General features: G+C 40.8%; 1 protein-coding gene across 4 annotated transcripts in view; it reads left to right on the top strand.

Annotated features, from left to right (window-relative positions):
• The window catches only part of adamtsl2 (ADAMTS-like 2), a 67,514-nt gene that overhangs the window by 7,078 nt on the left and 41,979 nt on the right, over positions 1 to 18,457 (top strand). For all 4 annotated transcript variants that reach the window (XM_069932139.1, XM_069932114.1, XM_069932135.1 and 1 more), the window contains 4 exons: positions 2,100 to 2,178; positions 6,540 to 6,642; positions 8,192 to 8,337; positions 8,434 to 8,557. In XM_069932139.1, coding sequence (XP_069788240.1) covers positions 2,100 to 2,178; positions 6,540 to 6,642; positions 8,192 to 8,337; positions 8,434 to 8,557 — 452 coding nt within the window. The remainder of the gene's footprint in view (positions 1 to 2,099; positions 2,179 to 6,539; positions 6,643 to 8,191; positions 8,338 to 8,433; positions 8,558 to 18,457) is intronic.

The raw sequence follows: 18,457 nt of genomic DNA, 5'->3' as shown, positions 1-18,457 counted from the left end.
GTTAATGCAACACTATTACAGCACCAGGGAATGGTGTTCGACTCTGGTTCTGTCTGTGAGGAGTTTGTATATTCTCCCCATGTTTGTGGGGATTTCAATTGGGTGGAATTGGGGAGCATGGGCTCATGGGCCGGAAGTGCCTGTTACCATACTGTATGCATGTATGTGAGATTCCTTTATTGTTATGTAATAGCACAGAACATAAATATTACATAAAATTGCATTCTGCCTGCCTTAAAACAGACAAAGGGTCACCAATAGTGTCGCCCACCACCTCTTACAGTATGAGAGAAAGAGAAGCAAAAGAGAGTCCCTTCAGAGTCACTGAGTGCAGTTGCTCCTGCAGATTCTGCAGCTGCACAGGCTCCTGTTTGAACCATCTGCACCCCAAGCTCCAGATCCAAACCTCTGACACGATCAGGACATCTTAAATACCCGAGGCCTGTCAGGAGCCCTTCTTTCCCTCAATATCCTCTCAAATGTGGCTCTGAAACCTGGTTCCCATGAGCCATTCTCCAACCCTACAGCCCGTTTGGGTCCTCCGACCTCCAGTCATCTGCATTTCAAAGATTTGATGCTAATTTTTCCATCTCATTTTTTTTTCTGTCATTGGTTACTCAGTGATCAGTCGCCATATTCAATTGATCCCTAAATTAAGTAAAACATTTATCTAAGGTGGTGTACTCATTGATTATTCCTTTTGTCTTGTATCAAGAAAATGTTGTCTATTTCACATAAACATTTTGAGTAATATTTACATATTAAACACACCCATAGTAATGTAATACCATATCTTAGGTTACTAAAATGCTCTTTTTAATCAATTTCAGGTTTGAACAAAGTAATTTCAGTCCATACCTCTGCAAAAAAAAAAGGATCTGCAAATGATTTTCCACCAGAAGCATTGATAATAATTTTTTGAGGTTTCCATGAAAAATTATTATTGTTTCACAAATCTGATTTTTTGGTTTTGTTTTCTCTAATCCAAGTTTTCACCCATTGTTTTTCATTTTCCCCAAGTTAATGCCTCAGCATCATTGATGAAAGTCAAAACAATGCTTTGTATTCCTTGTGCCTGAAAGACCTGTGTAATTAGTTCCACTCCCCTCTTTTCCTGTGGCTCTAAGTTCTTATAAAATTCATTTTACACACTTTTTTCCAACTTGATTGAAACAGCTTTTGTTTTATACCTATCTGTCACTTCCTTGTTGGCATTAGGTTCTTGAAATGATAGGTCTCTCATATGAGGAGAGTTTGCATAGACTAGGCTGGCATTCTCCAGAGTTTCAAACAATGAAAGGTAATTTTCTTACCAAGTAGACAGAGAGAAGGATGTTTCCCCTGGGTAAGGAGACTAAACCCAGGAATCTCTGGACTAATAATTGTAAGGCTTAACAGTCTAGGGATACAATTTAAAATCCCAGTATGGCAGCTATTTAAATTTGGAAAATAATCTGGAATTTAATAAGGCTAGTTTTAGCAATGATGACCACCAAGACTTTGAAGAGTGTTGTAAAATCTGTGAAATTTGCTCAGTGAATTCCTGTTAATTATTGAGTGAAGAAAACTTTAATTAGTTTAGCCTATCCAGGCTTTCTCTAATTTTATACATAACATTAAGTCTGACCTTAGATTTCCCTATCCAAAGAAAACTGTCCTAACTCATCCAATCTTGCCTCGTAGCTAAAATTTTCAATTCCTAATAACTTCTTGTGCGAAGGAAGAAGGCGAGAGGCTCTGAATATAAAATACCTAGAACCAAGAAATGAAATCTGGAATTTAGATTTAAGTTCATTCGCCAAGTGGTGACATTGTGGAGTGCTTGGTGATGAGAAGAAGCTAGATATGCACAGAAGGGAATGGTAAATTTTAGTAATGGGCTCCAATGAAGCTGATTGGCCTTGTACATTTCTATACATTCCGTGTAATGCAGTAGCTTAAATGAATAATTTTGATGCAAGTGCAAATTGTATTGTCATTCATTCAATTTAATGAAAAAAAATTCTACTCCGTTTATTTAGAGAAATATGACATCAATAAAAAATCAAATTATATTGTGACTGCAAAATATATAATGAATCTTCCTCTGATTTATTTAGCAGGCGGATAGCAGTTACGGCAACTGATAACCAGACTTGTACAGGCACTTCTAAGAGATATCAGCTGTGCAACCTACAGGTCAGTAGAACCATTTGCTTGTAACATAACTTGCATACTGGGATAGGGTCATAATACATTAAAACACTTCCTGGAGAGAAGTGCAGTACATGGAAAACAGCCAAGATTATGCTGCACAAGGGACAGGCTATTTTTGAGCTTGTGGCACAGAGCAACAAAGAAAAAGGAATTTTGGCAGTATTGAATACATTGTCCATTATACTCTTGCCAATATTCATTCAACAGAACTGAATATCAAGTAAAGTAAAAGAAAGATGGCTAATGACTCTACCTATTTAGCACTCAGGAAATTTGACCTCAATGTCTGATAGGGCACTTCCCATTATTGCTGATCCTCAAATTACATCAGAATGACTGAACGGTGTTAATAGGAACTATAGTTGGCACAGTATGATAACGTTTGGGAACATACCACTCAAGAACTGATTGTTTATAGTGTACTACATTGAGAATAAAAATTGAAAATGAGAAATAAAACTTGTAATGTCTGAGATTGTTGCCCAGTAACAGAGAATGACTTGGATTGCATTACTATTGGGAAAGGGCAAAGGGATCATGTGCAGTGGAAATCTTTTTGGAAAACTGAAATGGTTTTGATGGGTTAGAAGACATCTGTAAAACTTTGTAATTACATGATTTGATTTTCTTTTTTGATGGAGTAAAAGAATGGAAAATAGAGGACTCCGACTGAAGTTCTCCAAGAGAAACCCCATCCACTTCTCACTTGCATAGTTTTCTGTTTTGTTTTATGCCTTTATTATTTGTTTCAATCATTTTCTGTACATAGTCTTCATTGCCATCAGTGACTGGATAAAGGTTCTATTTTTTTTAATTTCCTTATTTGATTTCTTAATATCTATCTCACATTTATGGCCACTAGTTTTGTTATTGCCTGCTAGTAGAAACATAATTTCCAAGCCTAATCCAGCAAAAGCTTTCAAACACTTTAAATGTTTGGGCTTTTTCCTTTAGGGAAGGAATTAGCCCATTCATCCTTCCCTTTCCACAGATGTTGCCTGATCTGCTGGGTGTTTCCAGATTTTCTTTTTCTATTTCAGATTTCCTACAGCTACAGTTGTTGATTTTCTTTTACTGAGCTAATTGTTTGTGTTCGTTAAGCTTCTATTAGTAGTGCAGCTGGTTGTGATAGAAAACAGCCATGATGACAGTTGGAAGGATTAGAACACTAGGGTTGACTTGTAGAGAACTGTTAGTGTGATGCTATTACAATGCAAGTGATCCGGGTTCAAATATGGCACTGTCTCTAAGGAGTTTGTAGGTTCTCCCTGTGACCATCATGGATTTTCCCTGAGTGTTCCAGTTTCCTCCTGCCATCCAAAACATAATGGTTTGTAGGTTAACTGGGCAACACTGGTTTCATTGACCGTAATTGGCTTGAAAAAAGAGACACTCCTTTAAGTGAATTCTGTAGCCACTCCCTCCCATATCACCTCAGTACATGGTGATAACTAGTACCCTTGGTGTGGACAACATCTTTCCTGCATAGTAACTTATCAACCAAGATGCAGAGATCAGAATTTTTAAAGTAGGGGAAATATTCCTCTCTTGTAAAGCCTCTCTTACAACTATATTTAGACATTGTGAATTCACTTTCAGTAGTGCTGTAGCTCAAAGAAGAATGATCTTTAAAGTTTGGTGCCGTAAATTCAGTTCACCAAGGAGTGCTGAATTCTTGATGATTGAGTTCTGTACATTCAGACTTTTAAGATAGCACGTGACTCATCTTGATATTTTCATGCCAAACCCAGTCAAATGCTGCGTCTGAAGCACAGCAGTATGAATTTAGTTATTTAACCATAACTGAGATGTGTAGTAGAAACAGGGTTGTGATAGTTGGAGATTTCAATTTTCCTAACATTGATTGGGAAACACAATCAGTGAGAGGGCAGGATAGCTTAGTTTTTGTACAATGTGTTCAGGATTGCTTTTTACAGCAGTATGTTGAGGTGCCTACCAGAAGGGACACAGTGTTAGATCTATTGTTAGGGAATGAAATCGGGCAGGTGATGGAAGTGTGCGTTGGTGAGAACTTGGGATCAAGTAACTTAAATATGGAAAGAGATAGGTCAGGTCCAAGGTTGAAGGTCTTCGAGTGGGGGAAGGCTAGATTTGAAGAAATGAGAAGGGATTTGCAGCAAATTATATGGGCTGATCTTTTTTTTCTGGAAAGGATGTAGAGGAGATTTGGAGGGTATTTAAAGAAGAGATATTGAGAGTACAGGATCTTTACATGCCAGTCAGATCGAAAGGCAAGGCCAAAAGCCTAAAGGAACCGTGGTTTTCTGGAAAAATAAGGAAGTTGATTTGGGATAAGAGGGGGACATTTACTAAATTTAAGAAGCAAAAAATGGAAAGATGTATGATTATTACACAGATTGCAGAAAAAAACCTGAAGAAGGAAATTAGAAAGGCAAAAACAAGGTACGAGGTGTCAATAGCTGATAAGGTTAAAGTGAATCATAAGGGTTTTTTTACAGATATGTGAATAGTAAAAGGAGGGTTAAGAATAGAATAGAACCACTGGAAAATTAGAGCGGTGAACTGTGTGAGGAAATGCTCCTATCTCAGATAGGAGAGGTATTAAACGATTTTATTTCTCACCTGTGTTCACGAAGGAAAAGGACATTGGACTATGTGAGATAAGAGAGGCAAATGGCTTAGTTATGGAAAAGATAGGGCTTAGTAAAGAGAGGGCTTTGGAGCTTCTAGGGTCAGTAAAAGTGGATAAGTCTCTTGGTCCTGATGGGATTTTCCCAAGAATATTAAGGGAGGACAGGGAGCAAATAGCGGAGGCACTGTCAGTGATTTTTCAAAGATCACTGGAAGAGAGTGTGGTGCCGTGGGATTGGAAGGTTGCTAATGTAGTTCCAGTGTTTAAAAAAAGGCATGAAATGTCAGCCAAGTAATTATAGGCCTGTAAGCTTGACCGGTGGAAGGGAAAGCTATGGAAGGTATTATTAGAGATGGTGTGTATGAATATCTAGATAAGCAGGGATTGGTCAGGAGCACCCAGCATAGGTTTTTGAAGGGGAAGTCGTGTTTGACGTACCTTGTTGAGTTTTTCAAAGAAGTGACAAGAAAGGTGGATGAAGGTAGGACAGTTGATGTAGTCTATTTGGATTTTAGCAAATCTTTTGATAAGGTTCCACATGAAAGATTAGTAAGGAAGGTTCAGTCACTAGGGATTATTAATCTATTAAAATAGTAAGATGGGTCCAAAGGTGGCTGGAGGAGAGACAGCAGAGGGTCATGGTGGGCAACTGTCTGTCAGGATGGAAGCCTGTGACGAGCGGAGTACCTCAAGGATCAGTGCTCAGTCCCCTGTTGTTCATAATTTATATTAATGATTTAGATGATGGGGTGGTTAACTGGGTAAGTAAAAACACAGACGATATGAAAATAGGGGGAGTGGTGGATAGCGAGGAAGGTTTTCAGGGATTACAGAGGGAATTGGTTTGTCTTGAGAGCTGGGCTGAAAGATGGCAGATGAAATTTAATGTAGAGAAGTCTGAGGTGCTTCATTTCAGTAAAAATAATCAAAATAGGACATATGTAGTAAAGGGGAGGACATTGGAGAATGCACAAGTACAAAGAGATCTTGGAGTTATGGTGCAGGGTTCCTTGAAGGTGGATTCTCATGTTGACAGCATGGTTAAGAAGGCATTTAGTATGCTGGCCTTCATAAATCACAGGATAGAGTATAGGAGCTGGGAAGTTATTTTGCACTGTTTAAAGCATTGGTGAGGCCAGGTTTGGGGTATTGTGTTCATTTCTGGTCTCCAAATTATAGGAAGGATATAGATAAGGTGGAAAGGGTGCAGAGAAGATTTACAAGGATGTTGCCTGGCTTAAAATACTTGGAGTACAGAGAACGATTGATGAGGTTAGGACCTTATTCTTTGGAACGTAGACGGTTGAGAGGGGATTTAATAGAGGTGTTTAATTAAAAAAAAAATTATGAAGGGAATAGATGCAAGTAGACTCTTTCCCCCTTAGAGCAGGGGAGGTTGAAATAAGAGGACACAAGTTGAGGGTAAGGGGACAAAATTTTAGGAGAAACATTAGAGGATGCTTCTTCACTTAGTGTGGTGGCTGAATGGAATAATCTTCCGGAGGAAATAGTTAGGCAGAGTCAATTCTTTCATTTAAGAGGAAGCTGGATATATACATGGATGAGGGTGTTGGAGGATTATGGACGGAGAATAGGCAGGGGGAGCTAGCGGAGTTGTTTGAGTAAACTGGCGTGGACTTGTAGGGCCGAGATGGCCTGTTTCCATGCCATAAACTGTTATTTATATTTAAGTGCATATTTTAACCAAGCATATCTTTAATTTTTGCAGCAATGCCCAGCTAATGGGAGGAGCTTCCGTGATGAACAGTGTTCAACTTTTAACTCTCGTACTTATAATGGAAGGACTTACAAGTGGAAACCATTGTATCCAGGTGAGAAAGCTTGTTGCACTTTCTTTGATTGATCATTCCATTGTTTAATTGTTAATGAACAGAGAAATGTGCATGCAGTCTGGTTCAAGCTATTAACTGGAGTGCAAAATTTGATTTATTTTTTTTCCCCCGCCCCCTATTATTTATGCTAACATTGAAATGTTTTGAAGCTTTGAAAGTTGAAAATGAATCAATACAAATTCAATTTTTTTTGCACCTTGTGATCAGTGAAAAATGCTGTGTGCATATTGGGGATCAATACTCAAATCTGTTTTGCTTACTCAAATAATTATAATAATGCAGTATTTAGTCTAACCTGATTACAGGTTTTATTGTCTGGTAAGAATATTTGACAATTTTAAAAAGATCCCTGATGCCAGAAAGAACCTTTTCCATGGACTACATTACAATCTGTGTTTAGGCTCCTCTTAGATTAGTCTGGTGACTGGTTTGTCCAATTTTTCCTGCTTCATATTTGAAACACCATATCTGCACTTAGCAACTCGTCAAAACACAATAGGTGAAATGTGATAGGCCAGTTGGATTTGATGCTTTTCAGCTCCAGAATTTGGAATTTGAAAACTATATTTACTGTACCATCATTAAAAATGTTAATACAAATTGAGGCTTTCAAAACAAAGTGTATGGGGCCAATTTCCTTTGAAGGAGAAACGGACTTGTTTAAGCTCTAGAGAGTTGTGACGAAAGTGGCCATACAGGAGGGATGTGATCCAGAAACTTTTGTAAACCACTTGAATTTGATAAGTAGTCGACAGACAACCAGAAACAGCAGGTCAAGGAGACAGTTTATACTATTAGCCACTATATCACCCAATTTTTCAGATAGAATTGCAGTTCAAAAAAAAATCATTGTGTGTATTGATGCTTTTGATTGAAAGAGTCTTTGTTATTCATTTTGCTTTTCATAACCTATAAATATTTGTTGTTGAGAAATTCCAAAAAACTTGAGATCATTTAAATATTATTCTTTTTGTATGTAGTAGTCCAGTTTCCACAGGTTAAGCAGGAGGAAGAGAGCTGATTAATGTTGATGAAATAAATGAGTGACAATAAGAGGAAATGCTGTTCTTTTTCAATCTATGCAAATAACTGAACAGTGCTGGAGAACAGCTGGCTCTTTAGACCTTTTTATCTGAACTATTTCAGAGAGGAAATAGTTTGAATGTACTCACATTGTTATTTTGAGTTTATGAAGATCTAAGTTTCAGCTTCAAAGAGTTAGATGAATTGAAAATTAATTGAGAATTTTGTAATAAATTTGGTTTAGTCTGTCCTGTGTCTTTCTCAGTAAGTTAATATTTGTATCATGCTATGATGGGTTTATTCAGGATTTCTGCATTGATAAGATGTTTAATAATCTGTTATGTATAGTAGTTCACATGGTGGTCAACATCCCATGACTGAAGGAGCAGCAGTGGATTCTGCAGGTGTCTTGTGTGCAAAATTGTGACTTCATTCCCAATTTATTTATTTTTTTACTTCATGTAATATGAGACATCCAATAAGTTGTCTTGTTCATTTCTTGTAGATGATTATGTGCACATTTCAAGCAAGCCTTGTGATCTTCAATGTACTACAGCAGATGGGCAGAGACAACTGATGGTCCCAGCACGAGATGGAACATCTTGTAAATACGGGGAATACAGAGGAGTCTGTATAACTGGAGGGTGTGAGGTTGTTAACATAACATGAAGAGATAAATGTTAGAATTAAGAAAGTTTTATAACAAGCTTTTTGACTCATTTTTCAAATATTCTTTGTATTCTGTAGCCCATTGGATGTGACGGAGTACTTTTTTCCACCCTGACCCTAGACAAATGTGGTATTTGCCAGGGCAATGGAAGCAGCTGTATAAGAGTTACTGGCAACTATAGGAAAGGAGCAGCTCACCTGGGTAAGAGCACAACTGTGAATGTGCAATATAATTATTGATGAGTTAGTTTATTAGAGATGTTCATATTGTGGAAGCAACCCTTAGTAAAGATGCCTCTGAGCCACATGAGGAGAGTTTGTATGGCAATGAGCCTCCACAGGGAATAGAGACTCCACATTCATTGGTCCAATAAAGGTGGTGAAAGATTTGTTTTATTTTCCCTTTGAATCTCACTGAGATATAGTGCCATTCTTGTGTTGTGTTCACATGTAGATCCAAACAATATTCTGTTATACAACTTTATTACAAAAAGCACATCCAAGGTTGGTCATGTTCTCACCTATGCAATATTCAGAGGATGTCACTAAAATTGATCAGAAATTGAATATAAAGAGATATAACATATTTTCTTCTCCATAGCCTAAGTGATAATTGAACTCTGCATCCTATGCAGTAGATTCATTGGATAACTTTTCATCCCTGTTTTAATATATATGTGTTGAAGTCAGGAAAGTGCTACTTCTAAATTTATAGATTTTTTTAAAAAATTGAGTGCATTATGATTTAAGACATTGAAGATGGAAAGGAGGTTGTTGAAAAGAAAGTCAAGGTTCCCAAGGACTTGCACATGCCTTGGGAGATCTAGGCTATGAGGTAGGAAGCTAGTTAGAATGTCTTCTAAGAAACATAGAGGAAGACCACAAATATGGCTGCGATGAGGCCAGGTTCCTGAAATGATTGTTGTTTTAAGCCATATAATGATTGATTGAGTGATTATTAAAAGAACCCTACCTCAAAGATTCCCAATAAATGTACCAATAACACAACATTACAATTTCATTCAGGCTTGATCTATTGTCAGGATATACAGTATAACTTCATAAATGCAGCATTGTCAACTTTTTGGTGATGTCAAACTTGCCATTTCCTCCCCCCTCCCCATAGACAATAGGATGTTTGCCATTAATATTTCAACACCATCTTAAGTCTTTATCAGTATCGCACTGTGGAATATTTTTTTCCAGTGAATCTGATAAGATTAAAGGGGGTGCAGGGAAACAAACCTTTGGCACACTTCAATGGAGCATTGGACTTGGAAAATAGTGAATTTAAAGTTTCAACAGAGTGTGTAAGAAATGGGTCCAAGTGAGTTTGAAGGGAGCACATGAACCCAAGAGACCTGATGTGTTTAAAGGAAATGCAGGAGATGGCTTCCTGGTACTTATCTAAAAGGGAGTCCAGAATAGCACTAAATTAGCCAGATGCAGAACCATCTTGAGTTTTGAACTCTCTGGTGAGTCCACACTTAGGATATTGTGTTCATTTGTGGTCACCTCATTTCAGGAGGGATGCAGTGGAGATTTAACAGAATGTTGCCTGGATTGTAAAATATTTTATGGGGCAAGGTTAGCAGAGCATTGGCTTTTCTCTTTGGAATGAAGAAGGATGAGAGGTAACTTAGAGGTCTACAAGAATCTGAGAGGCATAGAAAAGGTAGACAGCCAACATCTTTTTCCCAGGGCAGGAGTATTATCTGTACAAAGTGAAGGAAGGAAGGTTTAGAGGAGACATCAGGGGCAAGTTTTTAAAGAGTTGTGGGTACCTGGAATGCTTTGCCGGAGATGGAACAATAGAAGCTTTTAGGAGACACTTGAACAGGCACATGGATGAAAGAAAAATAGAGGATTTTGAGGGTTTATTTTTTGTTTGGCACTGTTTTATGGTCGGCACAATGTAGTGGGATGAAGTGCCTTTATTGTGCTGTAATGTTTTATGTCGGAGGTGGCCAACAGTGTCTCATGAGCCACCTGCAGCTGTTGGACACTAATATGCTACTCACGAAAGTATTTTGGCTGTGTCACGTTAGTGGGGGTACCTTGCGATCATGTGATCTTGCACGTGTAGTTGTGTTGTGGGCATTGGAATTTGTGGAGTGTAATTGTGATCCAGGCTGCCCGCCCGTCAGAGCTCTAGCCCTCTGATTAGAGTTCCCAATACCCCGGCCGCCTGCCTAGCCTCTGATCCAAGCTGACTCCCCAACCGCGGACTCTCTTGCCTTGGGCCTGGTCCGCCCACCCAATGGAGATCCCAGCATCTCATCTGTCCTTCTACTGAAGCTGCTGGCCCAACTGTTGGCTCTTGCCTAAGCCATGGCCATCCTCCCAACCATCGGAGCTCCTAACATCTTGAAGGCGGACTTACCACCATAGATTGCCAGTCACCTATCTGAGCTCCTGATGCCTTGAAAAACTTGGTTGCTTGTGTAGTCAAAAGTTCAATAATTGACCCCCTAAATTTCACCCTAAAATTGGTGAATTTAAAATTCATTTACTCTATTACATGAGTATATGTTGCATACATTTTGATTATTGAAACCAGTAAAAATTAGCTGTTTAAAAATTACATGCATGAATAAATATTAATACAATACATACATGTATTTCTTAATATTTGTATAACATTTTTGTATCAAAATTTGCATGTAAGAGTAAAAACTTGTATGTATTTTTTTTCTTGAGGCTTTCAAACATCTGAAGTTTTATCACGTGTGGCTTTTGCATTAAGCCACCCCTGTTCTGTTTTACTGTACGCTGGCATAAATATCACACTACTGCATCCATCACAGATAATGCATGCACCTTGAACAAAAATTATAACTCCCTACATATTTGAGGCATCTTACATTCATCACACATTCTGTCACAGCTTTTTCTCTTTCATAGCAGGTGGGAGTAGGGTCCACGTAGGAATGATTAACCATATTTGCATGAAATCATTAGTCTTGACTTTTTAGCTTGAGGGATAAGGGAAGAAAAGGCACTATGGTCAGGCAGAGCAAGGAACATGTGGCATTTCATTACAGATACTTTTCTTGGATTTTGATACATTACAACCAATTGTAGTTTTATTGTAATTGTAGCCCACCTCACTGACAAAAGGCAAAGGAGGAAAAACCCAACATCCAACCCCAACCAACCAATTTTCCCCTGCAGCCGCTGCAACCGTGTCTGCCTGTCCCGCATTGGACTTGTCAGCCACAAACGAGCCTGCAGCTGACGTAGACTTTTACCCCCTCCATAAATCTTTGTCCGCGAAGCCAAGCCAAAGAAGAAGAAGAAAAGAGTTTTATCAAACACCCCCTCTTGTGTTAGCTATATGTGCTGCCACTAACTTCTCCAAGGTATAATACCTAGTGTCGCCGAGAATATTCTCCCAGAATCACAGTGCGGCTTTCGCGCAAACAGAGGAACCACTGACATGGTCTTTGCCCTCAGACAGCTCCAAGAAAAGTGCAGAGAACAAAACAAAGGACTCTACATCACCTTTGTTGACCTCACCAAAGCCTTCGACACCGTGAGCAGGAAAGGGCTTTGGCAAATACTAGAGCGCATCGGATGTCCCCCAAAGTTCCTCAACATGATTATCCAACTGCACGAAAACCAACAAGGTCGGGTCAGATACAGCAATGAGCTCTCTGAACCCTTCTCCATTAACAATGGCGTGAAGCAAGGCTGTGTTCTGGCACCAACCCTCTTTTCAATCTTCTTCAGCATGATGCTGAACCAAGCCATGAAAGACCCCAACAATGAAGTCGCTGTTTACATCCGGTACCGCACGGATGGCAGCCTCTTCAATCTGAGGCGCCTGCAAGCTCACACCAAGACACAAGAGAAACTTGTCCGTGAACTACTCTTTGCAGATGATGCCGCTTTAGTTGCCCATTCAGAGCCAGCTCTTCAGCGCTTGACGTCCTGCTTTGCGGAAACTGCCAAAATGTTTGGCCTGGAAGTCAGCCTGAAGAAAACTGAGGTCCTCCATCAGCCAGCTCCCCACCATGACTACCAGCCCCCCCACATCTCCATCGGGCACACAAAACTCAAAACGGTCAACCAGTTTACCTATCTTGGCTGCACCATTTCATCAGATGCAAGGATCGACAATGAGATAGACAACAGACTCGCCAAGGCAAATAGCGCCTTTGGAAGACTACACAAAAGAGTCTGGAAAAACAACCAACTGAAAAACCTCACAAAGATAAGCGTATACAGAGCCGTTGTCATACCCACACTCCTGTTCGGCTCCGAATCATGGGTCCTCTACCGGCACCACCTACGGCTCCTAGAACGCTTCCACCAGCATTGTCTCCGCTCCATCCTCAACATCCATTGGAGCGCTTACACCCCTAACGTCGAAGTAATCGAGATGGCAGAGGTCGACAGCATCGAGTCCACGCTGCTGAAGATCCAGCTGCGCTGGATGGGTCACGTCTCCAGAATGCAGGACCATCGCCTTCCCAAGATCGTATTATATGGCGAGCTCTCCACTGGCCACCGTGACAGAGGTGCACCAAAGAAAAGGTACAAGGACTGCCTAAAGAAATCTCTTGGTGCCTGCCACATTGACCACCGCCAGTGGGCTGATAACGCCTCAAACCGTGCATCTTGGCGCCTCACAGTTTGGCGGGCAGCAACCTCCTTTGAAGAAGACCGCAGAGCCCACCTCACTGACAAAAGGCAAAGGAGGAAAAACTCAACACCCAACCCCAACCAACCAATTTTCCCTTGCAATCGCTGCAATCGTGTCTGCCTGTCCCGCATCGGACTTGTCAGCCACAAACGAGCCTGCAGCTGACGTGGACTTTTTACCCCCTCCATAAATCTTCGTCCGCGAAGCCAAGCCAAAGAAAAGAAAGAAAAAAAGAACTTCTCCAAATTTAATATCACCGTAAGCAAGTTCTAACTTCTTCCTGTCCTTCACATTCTCCCAAACCCCATATAGCAAGTTCAGGTTAAAGGTGCATGATAGGCATTTCACCCATCAGAGGATGGTTACCACTTAAGGAATTAGCCAGGACAAGACTGAAGTGCAAACAGAAAATTAGATAAAAGAATATCACAAGGGGACACCAGGGGGCAGCAGCCATACATGACAAATGGTCACAGCAGGTATTACAAAATCACAAACTGGTTTTGCTGCATAAGAATCAAATGCAGGGGGAATAAGGTGATTGATGCAAAAATCAAGTATATGCTCCAAGGAGATACAAGGAAAGGTAAGAGCCCACGTTGCCCCTGGAACCTATCTTGAATGTGCAGCAACATCTGCTGACTAAAACCACCTGGTTTGCAATAAACTCATTGTAGCGTGCTTAGAATGGGAATCTCCTGCAGCAGAAGCAAAAGCACCATCATGTTTTTAACTCCTCAACTGGAAGGAGTTTAAGTGTCTTGATGCTCATGAGTCTATCTCCCGGAAGATAGAACTGGGCTTAACATGGTTATATGGTGGTACATTCCCAATCAACAGGAAGAAAACATTGCTTCTCTACAGAAGCCACTTTTGTGTTTCCCTCCATCCCTCCCTCCAGTCCATGCACCACTCCATCTTTATCATAAAATGGCCCAGATTTGCTAAAGCCTATGTTTGCATAATGCAGCCTGTTGTTACAGCTCACTGCCTCTTCAGACCTTCTATAGTCATCCACCATACATGCTACCAAGTAGGATCTATGCAGAAATGCTAAATTATGTACAAATATTTGCAGCCAGTCACTAAGGATAAGTATTTAATTATTATTTTTAATATCCTTGTGCTTTTGGTAATCCTCCTTATTTTTACTTTTAATGTTTACTCTTGAATTTGGAATTATGGAGTATTAGCAATAAGTGGATGGTGGTTGGTCAAATTAGTATTTATTGTGATCCGAATAGAGAAAAGACTGGTAAAAATTAAATGTTGGTGGCAGACTGTCTAATACATGGTTCTCAACCTTTTTCTTTCCACACACATACCACTTTAAGTAATCCCTATGCTCTGTGATTGCTTAAGGTGGTATGTGGGTAGAAAGAAAAAGTTTGAAAACCACAGTTTTAATCATACCTAATTGATTCGTTTTGTGCACGGTTTCATAACTACAAAGGAAATGGGCCAATGACAAATTTTCTCAAGCAAAATATTTCAGTAACAATTGGGTCGAGAGCAGTGATTCTCAACCTTCCCTTCCCACTCACATACCACCTTAAGCAATCCCTTACTAATCACAGAGCACTTATGGTCCAGAAGTTCCATCACATGACAACAGGGTCAAATAATGGACCATACTTTTCAAATGATAGTGGGTGCCCTTCCCATGTGTACTGGTATGTCTTTTATCTAGAAGTTTCTCACACAGCTTCAGGTTATCCATTGTTGCCTTCACTCCTTGCTGTTGGTGGAATTTAGTAGAATGAGGTGGGATTTCATTGAAACATTTTGAATATTGATAGACGTGGGCAGAGTAAATGTAGAAGGGTTGTTTCCTCTGGTGGGAGAATCCAGGACAAAAAGGCACAACTTCAGGAATGAATCGGAATTTATTGTCTTGACCAGGTCAAGAAATTGGATGTTTTGCAGCAGTATCACAGTGCAAACATTCATATAAAAAAAACCTGACAAAAATAAATTTAAAAAATAATGCACGAAAAGTCAAAGTAAAGCAGTGTCTTGGTTCATTGATCATTCAGGCATCTGATGGCAGGTGAGAAAAAGCAGCATTGTGCCACTGAGTGCTCATCTTTAGGTGCCTGTCATCATGGCTATCCCTCGTAATCGAAGATGATGGCCCTCGTTTCGTTGATCCACAGTTTAATGTGTACCTGATGTTGCACTCCAAGAAGCACATGATACTTCACAAATCAACCAACTAATTCCAATGGCATGGAAACCACAACAATTGGAGCTGATGGATTTGTTGCAACCTTCGTCCGCCTTCACAGCCATTGAGTTCAGAGTAACTTTGTCCTCCTGTTCCACCATTGAGATCTTGGTTGGATTGTTCTTTGTCAGGAACCTCATCCTCAGCCTTACCACCATGGGTGACCCTACCAGGAGGATAGCTCCAGGCAGCATCACTCTCGGGAACACAGGACCACACAGCTTCTCCACCACGAAAAGGTGACAATACACAGAAAAGGTGCCTGTACCTTTTTACCGATGGTAGCAGAGTAAAGGGGGCATGGCCTGGGTGAAACATAGAAACATAGAAAATGGGTGTAGGAGTAGGCCATTTGGTCCTTCAAGCCTACACTGCCATTCATTTTGATCATGGCTAATCATCCACTCAGTACCCTGTTTCAGCTCTCTCTCCATACCCCCTGATCCCCCTAGTCACAAGTACTAAATCTAAGTCTCTTAAATATAGCTATGGAACCGGCCTCAATCACTTCCTGTGGCAGAGAATTCCATAAATTCACCACCCTCTGAGTGAAAAAATTCTTCCTTATCTCAGTCCTAAAGGACTTCCCCTTTATCCTTAAACTGTGACCGCTGGTTCTAGACTTGCTCAACAATGGGAATAATCTTCCTGCATCTAGCCTGTCAAATCCCTTAAGAATTTTGAACGTTTCTATTAAATCTCCTCTTAATCGTCTAAACTCCAGCAAATACAAGCCCAGTCGTTCTAGCCTTTCTTCATATGCAAGTCCTGCCATCCCTGGTATCAATCTGGTAAACCTTTTCTGCACTCTCTCCATGGCAATGATGTCCTTCCTCAGATAAGGAGACCAAAACGGAACACAATACTCCAGATGAGGTCTCACCAAGGCCCTATACAACTGCATCAATACTTCTCTGCTCCTGAACTCGAATCCTCTTGATATGAACGCCAACATACCATTTGCCTTTTTTACTGCTTGCTGCACCTGCCTGCCCACTTTTAATGACTGATGCACAGCGACACCCAGGTCTCTTTTCATCTCCCCTTTTCCTAATTGGATACCATTAAGATAGTACTCAGCCCTCCCATTCTTTCCTCTAAAGTGGATAACCACACACTTATCCACATTATATTATTGTATCTGCCAAGCATTTGCCCACTCACCCAACCTGTCCAAGTCACCCTGCACACTCTTAACAGCCTCTACACAGCTCACAATCCCACCCAGCTTCGTGTCGTCTCCAAACTTGGAAATGCTGTTTTCTATTTCCTCATCTAAATCATTAATATATATTGTAAATAACTGGGGTCCCAGCACTGAGCCTTGTGGGGCCCCACTAGTAACTGACTGCCATTCTGAAAAGTACCCCTTTATTCCCACTCTTTGCTTCCTGTCAACCAATTTTCTATCTGCCTCAATACCATATCCCCTATACCAGGGATATGGTGGGGGTCCTTGAAGATAGAGGCTGCTTTTTTAAGACACCACCTCTTGCAGGTGTCCTCGATGGAGTGAAGTCTGGTGCCCATGATGTCACAGGCCGAGTTGACAACTCTCTGGAATTTTTTCTTGTCCTTAGCACTGGCACCTCCATACCAGATAGTGAAGCAACCAGCCAGAATGCTCTTCACGATACACTTGTAGAAGTTTACGAGAGTCTTTGGTGACATACTAAATCTCCTCAAACACCTCACAAAGTATAGCCTCTGGCGAATGTGATTGCATCAACGTGGAGGCTCCAGGATAGATTCTCAGAGAAGTTGACACCCAGGAATTTGAAGTTCTTGACCCTCTCCACTACTGAGCCCTTGATGAGAATTGAATTATTTTCTCCTGACTTTCTCCTGAAGTTCACAATCATCTCCTTGGTCTTGCTAAAGTTGAGCACAAGGTTGTTAGTGTGACACCACTCAACAAGCTGATATATCACCTTCCTTATTTGCCAACCGTGGTGTCATTGCCAAATTTATAGGTAGCATTGGAATTGTGCCTGATCACCCAGTGGGTTAAGCACACTTCCTTGAGGTATGCCTGTGTGCTAGTCAGTGAGGAGGAGACATTTTGTACTGACTGTGGTCTTCTGATGAGAAAGTCAAGGATCTAGTTGCAGAGGGCCAGGGTTTGCAACTTCTTGAGAAGCACTGAGGGAATAAAGGTGTTGAAGGCAACTATATGTACTGTATGAGTTGCTGTTTTCTAGGTGATCCAGGGCTGAATGGAGAGACAGTGATATTGTGTCTGCTGTGGAATAATTTTAACGATAGACAAATTGCAGTAGGTCCAAACCTTTGCTTAGGTACATGATAATTCTGGCCATGACCAATCTCTCAAAGCATTTCATCATAGTAGAAGTTAGTGCTACTAGGCAATGGTCGTTGAGGCCGCTTACACTACTTTTTTTGGCACTGGGATGATTGATGCCCTTTTGAATCAGGTGGGAACCTCTGACTACAGCAATAAGAGGTTGAAAATGAACCCTCCAGGTAGTATTCGCTACCATGCCAGATATGCCATCAGGGTCAGTCATCTTGCAAGAGCTAACCCTCTTGAATGATGTTCTGACGTCGGCCTCAGAGACAGATAACACCGGGCCCTCAGCCTTTGCAGGGCTGTTGGGTTCTCCTTCTCAAAGTGGATATAGAAGATATTCATCTCATTTGGTAGTGAAGCATCACAGCCATCTATGGAGTTTGCCCTCACTTTGTAGGGTCTAATGGCTTGTATACATTGCTGGCATGTATCTGCCTCTGTTTCTGGCTTCCTCCAAAATTGCCATTTTGTTTCGGAGATAACCTTGGACATGGAGTTCTTCTAGAGTTCTAGATCCCCAGCCTTAAATGTCCATGGTTGTGCCCTTGCCAGGTTGTGAATCCTCCGATACATCCAAGGCTTCTCTTGGGGAACACCCGGTTTATGCACTTGGACACACGTGCATTCGCGGGTCTTGATGAAGTCGGTGACACATGTTGCATATTCATTCAAGTCTAAGGATGAATTCTTGAATATGGTCCAGTCCACCATTTCAAAGCAGTCCTGCAGATGCTCCTCTGCCTACCTTGACCATACTTTCGCTGCCTTCACTACTGGTGCTGTGGTCCTCAGTCTCTACGCTGGGAGTAGAAGTACAGCCAGGTGACCAGACTTGCCGAAGTTTAGCTCATTAGGAGTTCTTCATGGTTGTGTTGCAATGGTCAAGTATGTTGGCTCCTCTGGCCTCACATGTGAC

This window comes from Narcine bancroftii, chromosome 1, assembly GCF_036971445.1.
Source record: "Narcine bancroftii isolate sNarBan1 chromosome 1, sNarBan1.hap1, whole genome shotgun sequence".
Lineage (NCBI taxonomy): Eukaryota > Metazoa > Chordata > Chondrichthyes > Torpediniformes > Narcinidae > Narcine > Narcine bancroftii.
The sequence above is the reverse complement of the archived record's forward strand: the minus strand, read 5'-3'. Positions and strand labels throughout refer to the sequence as shown.